Genomic DNA, 21,723 nt, shown 5'->3' on the forward strand with positions numbered 1-21,723 from the left:
TTACTTTGAATTTATATTAGTTCACACAAACACTCCATCCATGCTTTTGTTCCGGCCCTCCGGTCCAGTTTAAGAACCCATTGTGGCCCTTGGGTCAAAAAGTTTGCCCACCCCTGGGCTAGAACATTACCTACTACATAAAAGGTGCTCAATCAATATTTCTCAAATTAATGAATTTAGATTATAATAGCACCTAATCATGGTATCACTGTTACTACTACTGTATTTGGAATCCACAAATCAAGGAGCTGTGATATGGGTGAGAGTCACAACCACTTTCCTCTTTCCTATGGCAAGACAACTCCAGCCAAGTTTGTCTTTTGGTACCCTCACACTTTCTAGTACTCCATTCTGCCTGTCCTTTGTGCTGCCTCTAAATCCTCTATCACAGCAATCCCTGTTAGGAGGATCAAGCAGATATGACTGCCTAACTTTCCAAAATGATCATGTGCTCTAAAATTGCTTTCATCTCTTACCATACTTCCAAGTCAGAAGCACTGGAGGTGCAGCAGCCTGCTAATCCAAGTAAATCCCAACTGGTAAAAATATGGGTTGCAGGCAGAAGGAGTGAACATTATCAGGTAGCGATTGAAAGAAGGGAGGGTAGAGTAAGATAAAAGACTAGCATAAAGAGTGACCATACGGGCTTAGGAGCCAATTCCCAGGGTTACATTCTCTAAGAGGCTCTTGATTTCCATAGCTATCCTTACTTTACCTCCAAGACCACAAATTACCTTAAATCTCTGACATTTCTTCCCCTGCCCTTAGTGGTCCTTAAGACTACATATTCTCACAACAATAAGATAGCTCAGGCAATAGAAAAAAAGGCAATAGTTTTATACAGAGCAATATGAGGGTTACTCTTTCCAATAATAGGTTACTTCTATATCAAATGTTTCATGGTTGGGTATTTCTTATATAATAAAAAGGCCCACTGTCTATTTTTTAAAAAGGATGATTATTCCAACATTGTCAACCCCTAGGGATATTATAATTCAGCTCAAAAAGTGTTACTACCATGAGGAATATTTTCACATACAAATTTAATTCTAAAATTCACATTTAACAAGTAATACTTGATGTTATGCAGTAGGTTATTACTCACTGCACTATGCTCTGAAACCTATAGTCTCCAAAACCCTAACCTATATTCTAAGTAATCCCACCCAAGTTAAATTTCAGTTACCCTGTCACTTTAGCAGTTGGCTTCATATTCTTAAAGCCAAAGCTATCATGGTGCCTCTTAAAATGTGATGAAATACTTGAACTTCTCCTTCACTGTACTAACAGTGGACTCCCTGGTTTCTGGTAGGAACAGGAACAGCTGTCATCACTAATTTTTAAGCAAAGGTGAAGTACTCTTGCCCAAAAACCCTACCATGTGTCTTATTTGGTATCAAAAAGCTATATGCTTTCAAGCTCTTATCTGATTTCTATTCTGGAGCATCCCAGATTATGAAAAATAAAAGACAAGCAGAGGCAGTAGGTCATATATCACTTGAGAATGCTAAAAGAAATTGTCTTACTATCCTGAACTTGAGCTCCAGAGGACAGGAATAGACATGCCCCATCAGAGACTCCTCAGTGCCTAGCAAAGCAACAGCATATCATAAACCAGCGGTTCTCAACCTGTGGGTCGCGACCCCTTTGGGGGTCGAATGACCCTTTCACAGGGGTCGCCTAAGACCATCGGAAAACACATATGTAATTACATATTGTTTTTGTCATTAATCACTATGCTTTACTTATGTTCAATTTGTAACAATAAAATTGGGGGTCACAACATGAGGGACTGTATTAAACGGTCGCAGCATTAAGAAGGTTGAGAACCACTGTTTAAACACTCAATAAATGAGTATTTCTTGACTAGCTGAGTACTCCAATCCAAGTAGACAAATTAAGAAAGATATAACAAAAGAATAATGGAGGCCTTATTACATTAAAATCCTCCATGCTATCAAGAGATAGACTACTCATTTATAATTAGTGAGCATTTACTATAGACTAAGCAGTAAATTAATCAAGAGAAATTAGTAAAATATAGACCTTGCCTTAAATGACTCACAATCTGGCAAAGGAGATAGACATAGTTTATTCTAATATAACCTGGTAAGTACCAGAAGTCTATGTCACATTTCATGAAGAGAGAGATCAAGAAGTTACTAATTCTGCATGACTGAACTATCAGCCAAGACTTTATAGAGCAAGTAGCATTTGATCTTAAAGAATAAATAGTTCACAAGATTAAGACCAAGACAGGTAAGACGGCTGCATAAGAATATTTTTCTAGTTTAAGAAACTGCTTGTAAACAAAGGTCTGTCTATACATAGCAATGTCTATACCTTAGTTCGGGAAATGGCTATTACTTTAATATCGCTAGAATATCAGATTTGAGCCCTAACCGGTTTGGCTCAGCGGATAGAGCATCGGCCTGCGGACTCAAGGGTCCCGGGTTCGATTCCAATCAAGGGCATGTACCTTGATTGCGGGCACATCCCCAGTGGGGAGTGTGCAGGAGGCAGCTGATCGATGTTTCTCTCCCATCGATGTTTCTAACTCTCTATCCCTCTCCCTTCCTCTCTGTAAAAAATCAATAAAATATATATTTTTTAAAAAGAATATCAGATTTGAGGGGGGAAATCACTAAAGATGAGGCTGGAAAGAAAGAATGGAGCTAGATTGTGACTAGCCTTTTCTTGCCATGTTTGTAAGTTTAAATGTCATCCTCCAGGCAAATGTGTTTGAGCAGTGTATCAATTAGATCTCTTTTAGAATGTAACAGTAGTAATAATATGAAAGATGGATTGAAAGAGAAATCATCAGAGGCACAGATTTACTAGATAACTACTGTAGTGGTTTAAGTGAAAATTAACCAATCTTCACTGTCTACACAGTAAAATTCTAACTCAACACAGTATTTAAGATTCTAAACCATCAAAAATGCACCTACCTTTCCAACTTCACTTCCTGTCTCTTCCCCACATCTTACAATCCAGCCACATATGACTATATACCATTTCTTCAATCTCATACTGTTATGTCTTCACTCTCACACTATTTATTACTTCTGCACTAACAACTGTCAACAAACTCCTACTCATCCTTCAAGTAACAGGTTTTTAAAAGTTTATTATTTATAAAATCTTCCCTAACTCCATCTCTCCAAAAGCAAAATATTTATTATGCTTTCCTCTAGACTTTCATATCACATCATTCATATTACTAATACAGTACTTACTACACCTCACTGTTAGCTATCCATTTATCTATTTCCTCTGGCAGAATGGTGTAACTGAAACTAATCATTTACAAATAAAATTCGTATTAAATTGTACATATAAAATCATGAAATCAACCTATAGATACAGATAGATATAGATACACACACATATTTTGTTACCTGGTAAAACTTGAATTTGAACCCAAGAATATGACACAGTGTTTGCGGTTCACACATACTCATGTAAGATTCTAATAAAGATATAAAGAAGTCATCATGTTCTGGCCTGCATTCAAACACTTCTAAAATGACATCCAAAACTCTATTGGGATCCAGATTAAAGCATCCTGCAACAGACGAGATATACAAAATTCAAAAGTGATTACACATAATTTCTAGTAAAGCCATTAAACTTCAGGGGTGACTTATACGATAAAACTATTTTTAAAAACAACTTCTTTTACAAGTTTGGTTCTCCTGCCCCAGAGGGAAATCTTTAAAATTTTTAAGATCAAGTCCATTCCCCACATTTTACAGATGAGAAATGTTACTTTCCCAAAATTACATAGTGAGTTAATAATGACAAGACTGTGCTGGAGCCCAGGACCTATGACACTAAGTCAAGTAAACTTTCTTCTATCAGTTCTTAATCAGGCTAGTGAAAGAGATCCACATTTTTAACTCTTAGCAAAATATAAAAATGAAACAGTGCATTTTACAAGTTAGGCAAATAAAGAGGGTTTTTTTAAAAATGTTTTATGCAGAAGTAATCTGGAATGTTGATGAGTTCATAAAAGTAGACCACCATTATTTTGTTAAGGGATTATAAATTTATTAGGTAATCTGGATATCAGATGGGCTAAGCCCCAAAATGGCACCAGCCTAGACCACCATTTTTAGAACCACTTTGCAGTTTATTTTATATACACAACAAAGCTACAAAATATAATTGTACAACTGATTTATGTTTATGGGTTTTGGTAGCATTCTAAAGGGAAAACAGGAATACTACTGATTCTAAAGAGATGAATGAATACCAAGGAGTTGAGGACATAAAAAGGGAGTGTAGATAACACAAGCAAAAAGAAGAAAATAGACGATCTAGGCAGAGCAGGAAAATGAAAGGAAGAAGCACTGAATAGGTGCTAATGATGTCTACTTATCCTTACTAACCTATTATGGAAAACTAAAAAGGGCCCATGAACAATGACTTAACAAACCTACCAGCCACCCTACTCTTAATATGCACATAACCTCTTTCTGCATTCAGCTTCAGCTGTTACCATAATTATAATGCAATCACATCACATATGCATTTAATTTATGAGAATGCAACTATTTACACACAGCAAAAAGAAAAGTAATTTAAGTGATACAGGCCACTCCACGCACCATTCGTCTCAATAAAATGTATGCTTATGACCCAGAGTGAGCATGAGATATAAATCTGCTGTTCCCTCAATTTCTATCAGTTCACACATGCCTTACACATCAAGCTGAATAAAATACTACTATTTTAAATTACATATTTTTAATTAGGTGTAGCCCCTAAATGCAAAGCTAACCACTTCATTGAGGCAAGTAAATAAACATTAATTTATTTTAATTCAAGAGAAAAAAATGAGCAAGTGTGTTGAAATTAAGGAGAGATGTTACGTCTAAACACTGCACCTTATGGATGACTTAGGGGATTTTTCAAAGAAATTTCTTACATAATCTATTTTATAAAAGATTTCCAGAATTACTTCTTTAAACTCTACACTTCATTTTACTAAATCATATAAAACTAATGTCTGATTCACAGTACAGAAAGTCCTCACTTAATGTTGTCATTATTTTACTACTTTAACCAAAATGACATATAATGAAACCAATTTTACCACGGGTTGATATAAACAAGCATTAAGTCCCTATAGCATCTCATCAATGTTATAATAAAATGATGTTGAAGGAAACCACGTTATTCGAGGCTCTGTTGCATCTTAGCACTCACCTAGAAAACTGAACTCTACAAATACAAGAAGTAATTCTTTCCTCTTTTTAAAAAAATAGCAATACTTATTTTTCTATTGATTGGTTGATGTTAGAAAGAGAAGGTGAGCCCTGGCTGGTTTGGCTCAGTGGATGAAGCATTGACCTGCGGACTGAAGGGTCCCAGGTTCAATTCCAGTCAAGGGCATGTACCTTGGTTGCGGGCACATCCCCAGTAGGAGGTGTGCAGGAGGCAGCTGATCGATGTTTCTCTCTCATCGATGTTTCTTACTCTCTATCCCTCTCCCTTCCTCTCTGTGAAAAAATCAATAAAATATATTTTTTAACAAAAGAGAGAGAAAGGAGGGAAGGAGGGAAGGAGGGAGGAAGGGAGGGAGGGAGGGTGGGAGGCATTTCAATTTATTGTTCCAGTTATTTATGCATTCATTGGTTGATTCTCAAGTGTGCCCTGACCGGAGATCAACCCCATAACCTTGGTGCATTGGTATGGCACTCTAGCCAACCAAGCTATCCAGCCAGGGCTCTTTTCTCTTTTTATAAAATCCAACATTAAGAACACATTTTCTTCCATTTCTGCTGGTGTAAATATAAAATGTAAAATAGTACAACTGCTTTATAAAACTGGCAGTTTCCTTAAAAGTTAAACTTACACCTACCATATGCCCCAGCCATTTCATTCCTAGGTGTTTATCCAAGAGAAATAAATTTCTATTTCCACAAATACTCATAAAAGATTTATAAAAGGACATTCTCAAATGCCCATGAACATGTAAATGGACAAATTGTAGTACAATATAATTGTAGTATAAGTAATGGACTACTCAGCAATAATACAAGTAACAACACAAATGATCACAAAATAATTATGCTGAAATAAGCCACACAACAAAATAACACACTACATGATTCCATTTATAAAAATAATTCTAGAAAATATGAACTAATCTCTAGTGACAAAAAGCAGATCAATGGGTGCCTGGACAGGGGGACAGCGTGAGTTGAGGGGGAATAAAATACAAAGGGGCAAGAAGAAATTGAGGAGTGGAATGATAGAAATATGCATTATTTAGACTTTAAATATGCACAGTTTATTGTATGTCAATTATGCCTGAATAAAGCTGAAAAAAAAATGCCTCCAAACTGCTCTAACATTGACAATAGATTATGAAAGTATGGTCTTGGCAGCCGCATTTGAATGGCCCTGAGTGAGCCTCAGCCCAGGAGCCCGGGGACTCTCTAGGCTTCTAGGCGCAGTTGGTCAGAGCCATGGCTGGACTAAAGCTCCACAGTACCATGAGACACCGGTATTTTAGAGATTATGGCATCTGAAACCCACAATGTTAAAAAAAAAAAACAGAACTTTTATAATAATATTGAGGACCATTCCATTGATCATCCTAGAAATATTACCTGTAATTTCACTAAGAACATGAAGGAGGTTAAGAATCTCCAAAACAGTTGGCTGTTTACATAACTAGAACAGTTGGACAGGCTGTTAAAAGCCCAGATAAACTGCGTAAGGCGATCTACCACAGAAAGAAAGTTTATCCTTTTCCAAATTCTTGTTTTAAAAAGGAACAGTCCCCTAGAAGTGGGGGCTGTGATATGGCAAATAAAGAAAATGAACTGGCTTGTGCAGGCCACCTGCCTGAAAAATTACACCATGATAGTCGAACAAATTTGCTTAACTCCATTGATTCTGGTTCTTCACAGACAGAAAGCGCATCATCAAAATACAGTGGGGTTTTTCCTGAGGTTTCTCAGGATCATGAAACAATGGCACAAGTTTTGTTCAGCAGGAATTTGAGATTGAATATAGCTTTATCTTTCTGGAAAAAGAGAAGTATAAGTGAACTTATAACTCATTTGGTGAAGATAGAAGACCTTGGAGTGGTGGTGGATTGCCTTCCTGAGCTTACCAATAGTTTACAGGAAGAAAAACAATACATCTCACTCAGCTGCTGTTTAGACTTGTTGCCTCTTGTACAGTCACTACTTAAAAGCAAATTTGAAGAATATATAATAGTTGGTTTAAACTGGCTTCAAGCAATCATAAAAAGGTGGTGGTCAGAACTATCATCCAAAACAGAAATTATAAATGATGGAAATATTCAGATTTTAAAACAACAATTAAGCAGATTGTGGGAACAAGAAAACCATCTTACTTTGGTTCCAGAATACACTGGTAATATAGCTAAGGATGTAGATGCTTATTTATTACAGTTGCATTGGAAGACTTCATCTACTAAAGAGCATTTGGTTATTCAAAATATCCCTGGACTATATGATTTCCAAACAAGTCTCATTGGAGAACTGTGAACTGTGGAAGAAATCAAAACCTTTTTCTTTTAAGCCACATACGAAACCACTAATGAAACCCTAACAATCTACTTCACATTGAAGTGGAAAAATATCCAAAAGGAGCAACTTCAACTTTAATAAGGTGAAAGTGCACTATGAAGGTTGTTCATCTTTGCTGCATTTAGGATTTATATGGTTACTTGGCAACACTGTTGAAGAACTACTGAATCTTAATGCAATCCTTCATAAGAATATACTTTATACTATGTGAAAAAATAAGATAAAACTTATTACTAAGAAAAGCAATGACCAATCATCATTACTTTTTTTAAGATTGTGTTTTATAAGAAAACAAATGTGTGCAGCTATTTTCTTATGTTGAAAGACTTTGAAAGTTTTAAACATCATAGCAAATAATCAATACTAAACGTTTTTTGTCCACAGACATACTGTGTAAATAAATTGCCTTAAGTATTAATAAGCCAATGTATATGAAACCAAGATCTGTTTAAAAAAAAAAAAAAGTAAAACCAACCATGCTTCTGGCATGAAAGTTACTGGAATTAAATCAGAGGTTTCCATTCATGTAGAATGTTGTTAAAACTTGTTCCACACCGTCTTTAAAACTTATGAATATTTTTTAATATCTGAGATGTTTTTGCCAGAATCACTGTCATGCATGTATGTGTTATTCCTATATAAAAGAGGTGAATATGTATTTGTATGTGTGCTTAACTGGAAATGTTCATAGAGTTGGCTAATTTATATTCACTTTCTATTGTATATAGATTTCTCATATTTTCAGTTCTATATCATTTAAGCTTCATTTGAGTAAATTTACTAAATATTCCCCCCCCAAAAAATATACATAGTCTTGCAAATTCCCCAACCTTATAATTATTCCCACATTCATTAAATATACAAATTCAGTCACTAAATAAGACAAAATACACATTAATATAATTTTGAAAAAAATGGCTGACTTATAATTACCCATTAAGTTACATATACACAAAAGTTGTGAATAAAGTCTAAAAACAGCAACATGTTACATGGAAATGTATTTCATATATATTGCTTTAAAATTTCTATTTTCATTGTGCTAGTGAACCATTGTTTTATTTAATAGTAGTACTCTATTGCCCGGCCAGTGTGGCTCAGTCGATTAAGCATTGTCCCATGTACCAAGGCGTCACTGGTTCAATACCTGGTCAGGGCACATGCCCAGGTTGTGGGCTTGGCCCCCAGTAGGGGCACTGCATGAGGCAGCCAATCAACGTTTCTCTCTCATCCATTGTTTCTTTCTCTCTCTCTCTCTCTCTCTCTCTCTCTCTCTCTCTCTCTCTCTCTCTCTCCCTCACTAATAAAGACATATTTTAAAAAAATAGTAGTATTCTATGAAGGCTAATCTATCAATGATCTGTACTATCAACTACCAATTTCTTTTTAGGTACAATTTAAGGAAGTAATCTAGAAGAGATATGTACTTTTATTTATGATAGATAACAACTTTTACATCTTCCACAAATGAAAAACTGGCTTATGAATTTTCTATTAAATGTCTCAGTTGTCATCAGTTACTCCAATCAATTAGAATGACATTTGCTACATAAAATGGAAAAAGTTACCAAACTAAGGCTTAGAAAATAATTTTTAAACATTATAAATTTGCTAAGTAACAGTTAAACTATTTCATACACAATGATACTCTAATAACAATCAGTAAGCTTGAAGTGTCCAAAATCATTTTTTTCTAATGGCAGCTGTGGCAGAACATAGTCACTCTTGTGCTCAAGCATCTTAGAAAGGCTTTTGTCCAGCCCAAGCATCGACAGTCATGTGATCTAGAAATAAATCATAAGCCTAGCTCCCTAGCTCTACCACCAGCTACATTAACACACACACACACACACACACACACACACACACACACACACACAGAGCCTTTATGCCTTTTGAGGAACAAATAGGGAACCATATTAAAAGAGAACAAGTGGAAAAATAAGAAAATGGCAGGCCTGTAACAGCCATGTATTCATTCTTTCATTTAAATAAACATTGAATAATTAGCCAGTGTGCCAGGTGCTTGTGATACAGAGATTAAGAAAATGCCTTCCCTACCCTTAAGCAGAATTCACACCTTCTGGATGATACATCTTTGAAGAAAAATGCAATGAAAAGTAACTGAAGTTTCCCCCAAAGATGGACAAGATGGACAGTATATTAGATCAAGTGACTGCAACTACAGGCAAAGATATGATTAAACTGACCATGGCTTTTTTAGTAACAGGCCAAACTGAGATTCTTAACAACAAAAGACCAAGGTAATATTGTAAACATGACTGGATAAGATGTCCAGCCTGTACATTTCAGAGAAGAAAATGACAGTTTCAATCATCATGTTCCTGACAGAATGGACCTTATGAGACAAAGAAAAACCATGTTTTGAACAAAAGGACATGATCTGGCATCTAGAATTACTTTAGAAACAGGCAATGCTATGGCCTGATTGCTTGTGTCTGTCCTCCCTACCCACCGCCAGAATTCATATGCTAAAATTCTAATGCCAAATGTGATGATATCAGAAAGTAAGGGCCTTTGTGAGGTGATTAGGTCGTGAGAGCAAAGCACTTATGAATAAGATTAATGCCCTTAAAAAAAGAGTTTCCGCCTGGCTGGCATGGTTCAGTGGCTGAGTGTCGACTTATGAACCTGGAGGTCACAGTTCAATTCCTGGTCAGGGCACATGCCCAGGTTGTGGGCTCCATCCCCAGTGTGAGGCATGCAGGAGGCAGCCAATCAATGCTCTCGTATCAGTGATGTTTCCATCTCTCTCTCCCTCTCCCTTCCTCTCTCTGAAATCAATAATATAATATATATACTTTAAAGACAGAGTTTTCTTAACCCTTCCATCATGTGAGGATACAGCAAGAAGCCATCAGTCTGCAACTGAGGCCCTTCATCAGAATTCAAGCATGCTAGCACCCTGATCTTGGACTTCCAGCCTCCAGAATTATGAGAAATACCTTTCGGTTGTTTATAAGCCACCCAGTTGGTGGTATTTTGTTATAGCAGATCAAGTGAACTAAAATAGGCCATAAAGACCTATGCTAGACTATCCTATATAATAAAGAGGCAATATGCAAATTAACCCTCACAAAGATGGCTGCCTAGGAGGTGGAGCTTTTGACACTGACTGGCATAGAAACTGACCAATCAGAACCAAATCTGGGTAAAGTGCGAGGAGCCAATGGCTGCTTAGGAGGCAGAGCTTTTGACACTGACTGGCATAGAAACTGACCAATCAGAACCAAATCTGGGTGAACTGCAAAGGCAGAACCTAAGGTGGGGGCTGAGGAGGGGTTTTAAGGGCAACAGCTGTTTGGTGTAAGGTGTAAGAAAGTCGTCCAATTTTTTAATGGCCGGTTTGGCAGTATAGTGCATATGGCTGGCAATCAGTCTAGATATAGGGATTATGTATTTTTGTCTGCCAAGAGCACCTCCTCCTGCTGAAAAAGGCTTTGCCACACACACCCCATTTAAGCAATCCTATCCTATATAATCTATCTATACTAATAAAAGGGTAATATGTTAATTAGACTGGGTCGACCAGTCATCTTCCAGACATCGACTTCCTTCTGGACAAAACCATGGTGGTGGGGGCAGAGGCAGTTAGAGGCAATCAGGCCGGCAGGGGAGGGCAGTTGGGAGCGAGATCATGCTGGCAGGGGGTTAGGGGCAATCAGGCCGGCAGGGGAGGGCCGTTGGGGGCGAGATCAGGCCAGCAGGGGAGGGCAGTTGGGGGTGACCAGGCAGGCAGGGGAGGGCAGTTGGAGGTGAGATCAGGCTGGCAGAGGAGTGCAGTTGGGGGCGAGATCAGGCCGGCTTGCAGAGGCAGTAAGAGGTGATCAGGCAGGCAGGTGAGCAGTTAGGAGCCAGTGGTGCCAGATTGAGAGAGGGATGTCTGACCACTGGCAGTTGGACATCCCCCAAAGGGTCCCCGATTGGAGAGGGTGCAGGCTGGGCTGAGGGAACCCCCTCCATGCATGAATTCTGTGCACTGGGCCACTAGTTTCTAATAAATCGCATTTGCAAAAAAAAAAAAAAAATACGTGTGTCAAGGCAAAAAACCACCAGAGAACCAAGATGAAGAAAAATGCACCTAACAAAATAAAAACATAATGCTAAAAAATAAACAACTGCTGCCATCTTTTTCATAGTAGAGAACAATCACTTCATAACTAGTCTGTAGTAAAGAAACTTTCAATAAAGCAAAAACTTAGGTAAACAAGACAGTCAACTGGCAGTCAAAGGGATAGGAAAGAATCAACACAGTAAGATGCTTCTAGGCAAAATGGCCCTTATAATCAAACTGGTCCAAAGTTAAATATTAGGCAGTCAAGATAATGTAATCAACGAGGTTAAATGTCCCATAATCTGCTCAAGAATAAAATCATTTGGCTCGGAGTTTTATTTTGTTTTTAATGTTTCTCTGGTCACTTGACAAGCAACCAAGAGGACGTGTGAGACTGAAGGGGCAGAGCTATCACTCTGTATTTCCCCATCCCGTCAAATCTACAACCTTCAACAACAGGTAACAAACAAAGATCCTGGGGGGTTTGGTGAAGTAGGCTTTGATTCTGGATAAGAAGGAAAAGGTTAGAGTCTAAGCCAAAAAGAAGAACTATTTTCACACTCTTAAACTTAACTCAAGTAAACTAGCTCCATAACTAATTTTTAACCAGCACTTTTGATTTAAAGTAGGATCAGCATACTGGGTCAAATCCATTAGGCTTTTGTAAATAAAGTTTTCCTAGAACACACACACACTCATTTATTTGCGTAATGCCTATGGCTACTTTCATACTACAATGGCAGAGTTGTGTAACTGCCAACAAAAAAAACCACATGGCCTACAACACAAAATATTTGACCACCCTTTAGAAAAAAATTTTACTGAGCACTAATTTAGAAGAAAAGAACACCTAGCTATTGCTTTTTTTGAAAGGCATTCAGAAGAATAGAGTGCTTATAAGTTTAGTTCATCGAAAAAAGGACACCATATCTAACATCCTCTCCTCTAATTTCTGAAAGATGCATTTTGCCATCTTGATGCAGGGATCATTTGTGTGGGGTCTATGACTTGGCAGCTCAAGACCCTAAACTAATCACTACCAATTCCTACTTAACAAGTTTTTCAAATTTAATGTCAAACTTGAGATCACACCCACCATGAAGACTCATAATGGTTCTACTTCCTTGTTTGTTCATGTAGAAAATAGCCCCAGATGAACTGACAGGGTATAAACATTTTTTTTATATTTAGGATATAAACATTTTGCTGCACCAGAATCATTTAGGGAGAATGTCTTCTAATTACAGGATGATATAAGAATTTATCCTGTGTCAACCAAGTCCCCTGAAATGTAAATGTAACTAAAATGCATACCTCCCAAACTAGATATCCGTTCTGCCAATGGCTGGTGAAAGAGATCACACCTGAGATAGATTTGTACGAGGTGTTATCTGTCTAAATTGTTCCTAAAGAGAAAACAATGGGAATAAACAAGGGGAAACATTAAAAAAATGCCATGAAAAATAGAATGCTGTGTCAGTGATCTGCTCTGGCCAGATGAGACAAGGCCTGCATGGAATCTGCATTGAGGAGGAGTTCAATAAATTCTAATGCTCATTGGAATTAGAATTCTTAACCTCAATTTTCATGTCAATGAAAAATTTCTTTCTTATACAAAGGGGGAGATGAGGGAGTCAGATAGCCAGACAGAAACAAACACTGAGCCAGGAAGATGAACTTTCTAAAATCCTCCATGTCAAGGAAAAGAGGCTAAGAATCACTATAAACTCTAACAGAAAGGAAGAAAGATTCATTCATTCTTCAACAAGTATTTATTCAGCATCTATATACCAGGCACTGAGGTTAGAGGTAGTAAACAAAAGAAAATTAGTTGTCCTCACGGAACTTACACTGACCCCCAGTGGGGGTCAGGAATAAAATATATTGCATTTTATACAGTGCTAAGTGCTCAGAAGAAAAATAGTGAGTGACAGGGAGTGTTGAGAGGGGTGTCCAACAAAGGCTACTTGATGAGGCAACATCTGAGTGCTTCTGGACTAGTGTGCTTCACAGTACACTTGATGGACTAGAATAGAGGTTTAACCAAGAAACAAATTGTTTATACTCATGGAATATCCATGTGTGTCGTGGGCTTGCAGTTGTGATTGCCACATTGTTCTTTAGAGACAGTAACATAAGCCATTTTCTATAAGAGCAAAAAGTTCAAGAAAAGAAAGGAGTGTACATTTTCCCATTTAGATAAAAGCACACATTCAAAAAAATCGCTCCTTAAACTATTCCCAAAACAACAAAGGACTACAAAGGTTTTAATTCACAGGACAAAAAATAAAAGAAACAAGGACAGACAAGAGATGTCAATGAACAGGCAGATAAAACAAAAACAACTGAGGAGCTTACACAGGACAGAATTTTTATGTGGGAATACCATCTTAAGAAAGTACATGGCAGGATATAAGGATAGACGAAGCTATAGCAAAGCAACACTGACAAGCATCCCAAGCTAGATCAAAATGCTTCAGGGAAAAATGTAGAGCCTACCCTGGAAAGAATAAAAAGGAAACTACAGGATTTTTTAAAATGGGTCACTGCCACACAGGTAAGCAAGTCTTACCTATGGGGTGGCTAGTCCTGCTGTTACACTGACATCAGGAAGAAGTAGCAAAGAGAGCCAATCAGCTGCCAGAACTAGACTTACTTCAAAGGAAAGGGTAAATTTAAACCAGAAGCTCCTTACCTTTCATACCTGTTGATCACCAAAAGCCAAAGCTGGGTCCCTACACACAGCATTAGAGGAAGGGGATAAAGATTGGGATACCTCCTCTCTCTTAGTCATACATAAATTTCAAAAACAAAGAAGAACTGAGAAATTGAGAATAAGCACCCCCTAAAATATAACCAGTGAAGCAGGGAATATAACTTCTCTGAGAGGTCTCAAAATCTAAGACATATAAGTGTTGCAAAATCGTCCTTAAAACAGTGTAACACTTAAAACATAATAGCAAAAATTCTTTCCTTTCTTGAAAGATCAGTATTACCCTATTTTTCTACCACTCATTGCTCTTTCTATAGAAGCCAACTATTTCCTCCAAATGTTCAATGCAAATTTAAAAAGTGAATTCTATTTAAAAGATAGGGAGAATAACACTTTCCTATCTGTTACACTTTTACAGCATCTGCTACACTTACTTTAATAGACTGTTGTAAATATAAAATAAGGTGCATATCAATGTCCCTGGTAAAGATATTTTTAAATCAAGTTCAAAAGAACTAAACATTTTCAAGTTTTAGGAGTTCACACCAAAGATTTTATTGTAGTTTCACATTAGCTTACTTATTATCTGCCCCCGTTAAGATTATTAAAAAATACTTACAATTAAAAATAGAAATACTAGAGAGAACAGAAACTAATACAAACACCATAGGTAATAGTGACAAAAAAGATTTCTCATAAATATCATCACAAATTTAATTATTACTGATAAAAATCTTAAAGTACAAGCTGGACACTTCTTTCATTTCTTAATTTAAAAAAGCCTATAGAGAATACACTCATTTCTTCTTTATGGATATTCTGCACAGCTAAAAAAAACTATCTTGCCCTGGCCGGTGTTGCTCAGTAGTTAGAGCATTGGCCCACACACTGAAGGGTCTCGAGTTGAATTTCCGGTCAAGGGTACATACCTCGGTTGCAGGTTCGATCCCCAGCCCCAGTATGGGGCGGGAGGCAACCAGTCGATGTCTCTCACATCGATGTTTCTCCCCTCCCCTCCCCACACACACACCATGGGTGAGGATTAACAAAAATAAAAACCTTATGTTAGTAACACATACTATATATAGATATATGTCTTACCTATTAAAGATTTGATATTTTCTAAGATTAAATCACTAGTAATATTTCCGGATAAATCTTGCCCCAATTCAGCAATCAGCTTGGCATAGCCTTCATTCTCTTCTCTTAACAAATTGAATTTTTGCTGCTTATAACTGAAATTACATAAACATCATAAAGGAGATAAAATTAATTTCAATTATCAAGCTTGAATAAAAGTAATGTACTGCTATTGAACTTTCTTATCTCTAATATATATATATGTGTATGTATATATATGTGTGTGTGTATATATATATATATATATATATATATATATATATATATCATAAGAATAGCTGTTGAAAGTTTACCTCTTTGTTTATCTTTTAGGATAGAAAATTACTGTTGTTCATAAGAGATACCCCAGTGTTAATTACACAGGTGAAACCAGTAACACAAGGAAAAGATATGGCTAATCCCAAGGAACAATAACATAGCACTATTTCCATCACTGACTAAGAATATACCTAGAGTATAGACATAGCTGTATTTTATTGGTAATAATGAAAGCACTGAATGTTATTTTAACTTTTAATATGAAAAAAAATTAACATTGGTTTCACATGATAATGTTCACTGCTGACTCATGGGCTACTTTTAAAAGAAAGAAACAAGGACACATGTAATACCTTAATCAATAAAGAAAATTTTTAAAAAAGAAAGAAACATAAGACATGCTAACAGCAACAAAATAAAATCTTCAAACTGCCTTTAGAAAGTTGGTGACAGAAGATGATTTGACTTTGGGTGGAGGGCACACAATTCAATATACAGATCATGTACCATAGAAATATACACTTGAGGCAGTGCTTCTAGAGCAGTGGTTCTCAACCTTCTGGCCCTTAAATACAGTTCCTCATGTTGTGACCCCAACCATAAAATTATTTTCGTTGCTACTTCATAACTGTAATTTTGCTACTGTTGTGAATTGTAATGCAAATATGTGATATGCAGGATGGTCTTAGGCGACCCCTGTGAAAGGGTCGTTCAACCTCCAAAGGGGTTGCGACCCACAGGTTGAGAACCACTGTTCTAGAGCCTGCCCACCCCACCTTCTTGGTGCCCAAGGGTGTATTATTTCCCTTTAATTCACAATAAAACCTTAACTTCACATTTAAACTTTTAAAAAAAGAGATATATACTTGAAACTTATATGATCCTATTAACTAATGTCACCCTATAAATTTAATTAAAAAAAGAAACTTCTAGTATTCAAAATGAGAACTAAAACACATACTCAGGTACTTGATGTACGACATAAAAATACATGTACTTACAAGAGTTTTGTCTTGATTTTAACTGACTTTTGATTGAATTGCTGTGATTGTTTGATAAGCCCTAATGATTCCAATGTTTCTGGATCCAAGCGTTCCTTTAGAACTGTGTCTGAAACTAAATACTGTATTTGAAAATATTAAAGGCCATTTATTATTCAGCATTCCAACTGTGCATTCACAATCTTAAATACACTCAAAATAATTAATGAAAATATCACATTAGATATCAGGTTATAATTTATAACAAAATTAAAAACTTTAACAAAAATGATGACTCTCCAAATATTGAAAAATACAACATAGCTTTTTCTAAAAACTTGCTAAGAAAGTCTATGCATGGTATTTACAGCCTATTGAGTCTGTAAACTGCATTTTCTTTAAGACAATACAGCACTTAAGCCTTCTTTGATTTCTACTGTTTAGGTCAAATAATTCTAATACAGAAAAACAAAGACATTCTTCTAGCTCTGAGTAATAGCATTTCTCCCTGGTTCTAAATTAATGAACATAAAATCATTTCATAGACAATGATTATAACAAGTTCTAGAATCTATTGTTTTTAAATTACCTCCACTCTTTTTCTCCTAGCCTAATAAAGAGTTTATGAAAAATTGTTTGTTTAAAAGATGCCCACATCATTTCTTCTCACTTGCTAGATGCTTACCTTTTTACTCAGTTAGAAACCTACTAGGTCAGGAATGGAAGTGATATGGTAGCATGCCTATTTCATAGACATAATTAGCATGTCTAATTTTACAAAGCATTCCATTTCAAAACCCAAATCATACCTTATAATCAACTGAATGTCAATATCCTTCTCCATTAACATGATTAGCTGTGATTATAATTGTTCAATGTAAAATTTAGAAAGGGAATGTATTTTTTTAAAACTTACCAAACACGCTAATACCAATTGTGTAAAATAGTCTCTCTTGCTTTTTTCTTCTAAACAATTTGTCTCAATATCTACGATGAGGAGAAAAAAAGATGAAAATTTAACTGATTTTTCTAGACTCTCTCCAGAACTATAATAATATACTTATTTTCTTTAAAACTAGCTTATTTTAAAATATCTCATTCTGAATTTAGAAAAAAAAAAATTTTTAACTATGTTAAAAGTATGAGCTGCCCTTCATATGCATATGAATGCTTAGCATTAATTTCCCCTGATACTGGAGACTGATCCTGTGATCAATGGCATATTCATAAAATGAGCTGTGTTCTATGGCACTGGAAGAAACAGTTTCAAAAAAATACTGTTTTCCCATGGACACAGGCAATAGGGTAGTGAAGGCCTGGGAGGTGGGGAGGGCCTGGGAGGTGGGGTGTGAAGGGAGGGAAATGGGAGATATCTGTAATTCTATCAACAATAAAAATATATTTAAAAAATACTGTTTTCAGAAATGGAAATATTAAGTTTTTAAATAATATATTTTATTTAACATAAAAGATCCAAAATGTTTAAGCCAAGTTTAAATGACCACATTAGAGATGCTAAAGAAAAGATTCCTTCCTTGGGTGAAAGCTGAACTGGTGACAATAAAGATTTCTTCTTATACTAGAGAACCTATTACTCATGAAGATCAAATCTTTTTTTTTTGTTTGTTTGTTTTTTGTTTTGTTTTTTATTGCTTAAAGTATTACAAAGGGTATTACATATGTGTCCATTTTTCCCCCCGCCCTAGACAGTCCCCTAGCCTCCCCTATGCCCCAGTGTCTTGTGTCCATTGGTTATGCTTATATGCATGCATACAAGTCCTTTGGTTGATCTCTTACCCCCCTACCTCCTGCCCCTCAACCATCCCCGGCCTTCCCTCTGCAGTTTGACAATCTGTTTGAGGCAGCTCTGCCTCTGTATCTATTATTGTTCAAAAGTTTATAATGGTCTCTATTATCCATGAATGAGTGAGATCATGTGGTATTTTTCCTTCATTGACTGGCTTATTTCACTTAGCATAATGCTCTCCAGTTCCATCCATGCCGTTGCAAATGGTACGAGTTCCTTCCATTTTAGAGCAGCATAGTATTCCATCGTGTATATGTACCACAGTTTTCTAATCCATTCATCTACTAATGGGCACTTAGGCTGTTTCCAGATCTTAGCTATGGTGAATTGTGCTGCTATGAACATAGGGGTGCATATATCCTTTCTGATTGGTGTTTCTGGTTTCTTGGGATATATTCCTAGAAGTGGGATCACAGGGTCAAATGGGAGTTCCATTTTCAGTTTTTTGAGGAAACTCCAACTTAACAAAAGGAACATAAACAATCCAATCAAAAAATGGGCAAAGGACCTAAATAGACACCTTTCAAAAGAGGACATTCAGAAAGCCAAGAGACATATGAAAACATGCTCAAAGTCACTAATCATCCGAGAGATGCAAATCAAAACAACAATGAGGTACCATCTCACACCTGTCAGACTGGCTATCATCAACAAATCAACAAATGACAAGTGCTGGAGAGGATGTGGAGAAAAAGTAACACTTGTGCACTGCTGGTGGGAATGCAGACCGGTGCAGCCACTATGGAAGACAGTATGGAGTTTCCTCATAAGATCAAATCTTTGACCTTGGCTACCTTGGTAGCATGTACCATGTTCTAACCAAGCTACCTTGCCACCAACTCTATAAAAAGAGAGTATTAAAATATATTTTAACATCTTATTTTGAATTACAAGTCTATTTAGCAAACAAAAATTTATTTAAGATTTTGTTTTCTTCCTACTGAAATATTTATAAAAACTGTGGTCTCCATGAGTTTCAGTAAATTATTCAAAAAATTTCTTTCAAACAACTTTCTGGTCTGAAGTATAGAGGAAATAAAATAATTAGCTCTAAATGCCAACCATCAAAAATTTCAAACAGGATTGGCAAGATTACAAGGCTGATCTCAAGATCGTTGCTTTCACTAACTGCATACTATTCTCCTATTTTGAAAGTCAACTCATCATTTAGAATGTGCTATGGAGTCACAAATTTTAGTAATATAATAAGAAGTGTCCTATAAGGGTTCTAGGGTCTTCCCAAACAGATGTCCTACCACTGCTTGCTTCAGTTTACATTCTATTGCTATCACTAAGAATGAAGAGAGAAGAGGATATATCATCAAAGATATCTACATTTTCCTGGCCCTTCTTCATTTTCCCTTCCTGGACAGTGCCATTTCCCAATATTTTGGCCACTTTAGATAAGCACACAGTCAACTCAAGTGTATTAAAGGAATTTCAGGTGTAATTTATGCAATGTAAATTGCAGTACAATCTCAACCTCTCAATAAGACTTTTAATCCATGGGTATCTCGCTCATCTTCCGCCCCCCCCCCCCTTTCCAGGAGCTCCTAGTTGTCTCCCTGTTATCTGGTCTTATGGTCCCTCCTCAGCCTATAACTTCAAGGATACTAATTGTGCGAGGTCAGGACTAAACTGGGCCTATTATTTTAACCAACATGTATGTACCTACCATCCAAGGCCCTTAAGTCCCTAAGATCTACTCCCAAGGTTCCTAAGATAGAGCACCTGGGTAGCAGGTTCTTCTTCAGATGAATTCTGCTCTCCCTCCTCTTAGCCATCTGACCTGATTAAGACACCACTCTGTGTTCTAACCATGTTAGGAAATACTTAATAGGACATCAGTAAATTTCTTAGCTGATCTCTCATCCCTCTCTCTCCCTCCGTCCCTCTTGTGCTATCACTTTAATCTCCCGTATGGTTTTACTAAAAAGCCCTCACTCAGTCTTTTCCAACTCTAGGTCCCAATATTACCAACCACTGACCCAAGGTCAGCACGTCAAGTTACATCAACCCGCCCCCCTCTTTTCAGGTTAATAGAGGTCTCAGATCCCCTCACCCTTACATGATTGTTGTTTTTAAAAAATAAAATAAAATTGATATCTTAACCAGGAAAGTTATCTGGTCTTATGGTCCGCCTTCATTTGCACTCATTTGTGGTATAACTGTTAAAATATTAGAAAGACAACATGATGTAGTAAAAAGACCATGGGCTCTAGAACTAAAAAGATCCAGGTCCAAACCCTGCCTTACAGGCTGCTTGGCCTTAAAAAAAAGTAAAATCATTTCTCTGAGCTTCAATTTTGTGATCTCTACAACTACCATATACAAGTTGCTGTGAGGATTAAGATGAAGTTAAATGTTTAACACATGACTAGAACATAGGTTTTCCAAAAAATGGCACCTACATTATTACTATTTTCATCACCATCATCATCATCATCATTTTTAGTATTAGAGAAGCTCATGTTCTTACTCCTATTGCCCTACCTTGATCTGGAGTCACCCTTGGATCATTTTTTCTGCCAAGGGTGGGGGTACGTGAGTGAGGGGGCAGGTGAGGGAAATTCTCTTTCTAAGTTTGCTGTCCTAAATCTTGCCTGTAATAATGGGCTGGATAGGCTAAAAGAAATTTCCCAAGAGCAACCAAACATCATCTGCATGAATTCACATTACTAGTAAGAAGCAATGACTTGTAAGAATAATTCATATTACTAAATACCTATGAAGGGAAATATATCCCAATAAAATAAATCAAAAAAATTATTTGGACTTACTAAGCTGATAATTGATGAATACTCAGAGATAGACATAAAATATACTCCTGACACTATCAAAAAATAACAGTTTCCATGAAATGTTATCTATAATCATTTTCAGTCTTACAAATTTACAGTAAAAGCAATTTTTAAATTGAAACTTGTAACAAAGTAATGTTTGTAACATAGTCATATTCATAGTGCCTGTTTTGAAAATGAAGTTTAAAAAGGTTTTTTGTTGTTGGTATAAACCAGGATAGTTTTAAGATTGAAAAAAGGCACTACTCATAATTATGCCAGGGAAAACAAAACAAGACTGGGACATATGGTCACCCTATCAATGGTCTGCGCTTTTCATTTCTCACAAAGTCCATACATTTTCACCGGTTTCTGCATTACTGCTGTTATGAAATC

General features: G+C 36.4%; 1 protein-coding gene and 1 pseudogene across 3 annotated transcripts in view; one reads left to right on the forward strand and one right to left on the reverse strand.

Annotated features, from left to right (window-relative positions):
- The window catches only part of THOC2 (THO complex subunit 2), a gene marked incomplete at both ends in the record, with an annotated part of 134,064 nt that overhangs the window by 73,297 nt on the left and 39,044 nt on the right, over nucleotides 1–21,723 (reverse strand). For both annotated transcript variants that reach the window (XM_081115184.1, XM_081115183.1), the window contains 4 exons: nucleotides 3,402–3,568; nucleotides 15,464–15,597; nucleotides 16,762–16,883; nucleotides 17,657–17,727. In XM_081115184.1, coding sequence (XP_080971310.1) covers nucleotides 3,402–3,568; nucleotides 15,464–15,597; nucleotides 16,762–16,883; nucleotides 17,657–17,727 — 494 coding nt within the window. The remainder of the gene's footprint in view (nucleotides 1–3,401; nucleotides 3,569–15,463; nucleotides 15,598–16,761; nucleotides 16,884–17,656; nucleotides 17,728–21,723) is intronic.
- On the forward strand, nucleotides 6,532–7,652 carry LOC308510992 (KATNB1-like protein 1; annotated as a pseudogene). The gene is made up of 2 exons: nucleotides 6,532–7,415; nucleotides 7,575–7,652. The product of its transcript is annotated as a KATNB1-like protein 1 (transcript).

This window comes from Myotis nattereri (assembly GCF_964212035.1).
Source record: "Myotis nattereri genome assembly, chromosome: X".
NCBI classification, from domain to species: Eukaryota; Metazoa; Chordata; class Mammalia; order Chiroptera; family Vespertilionidae; genus Myotis; species Myotis nattereri.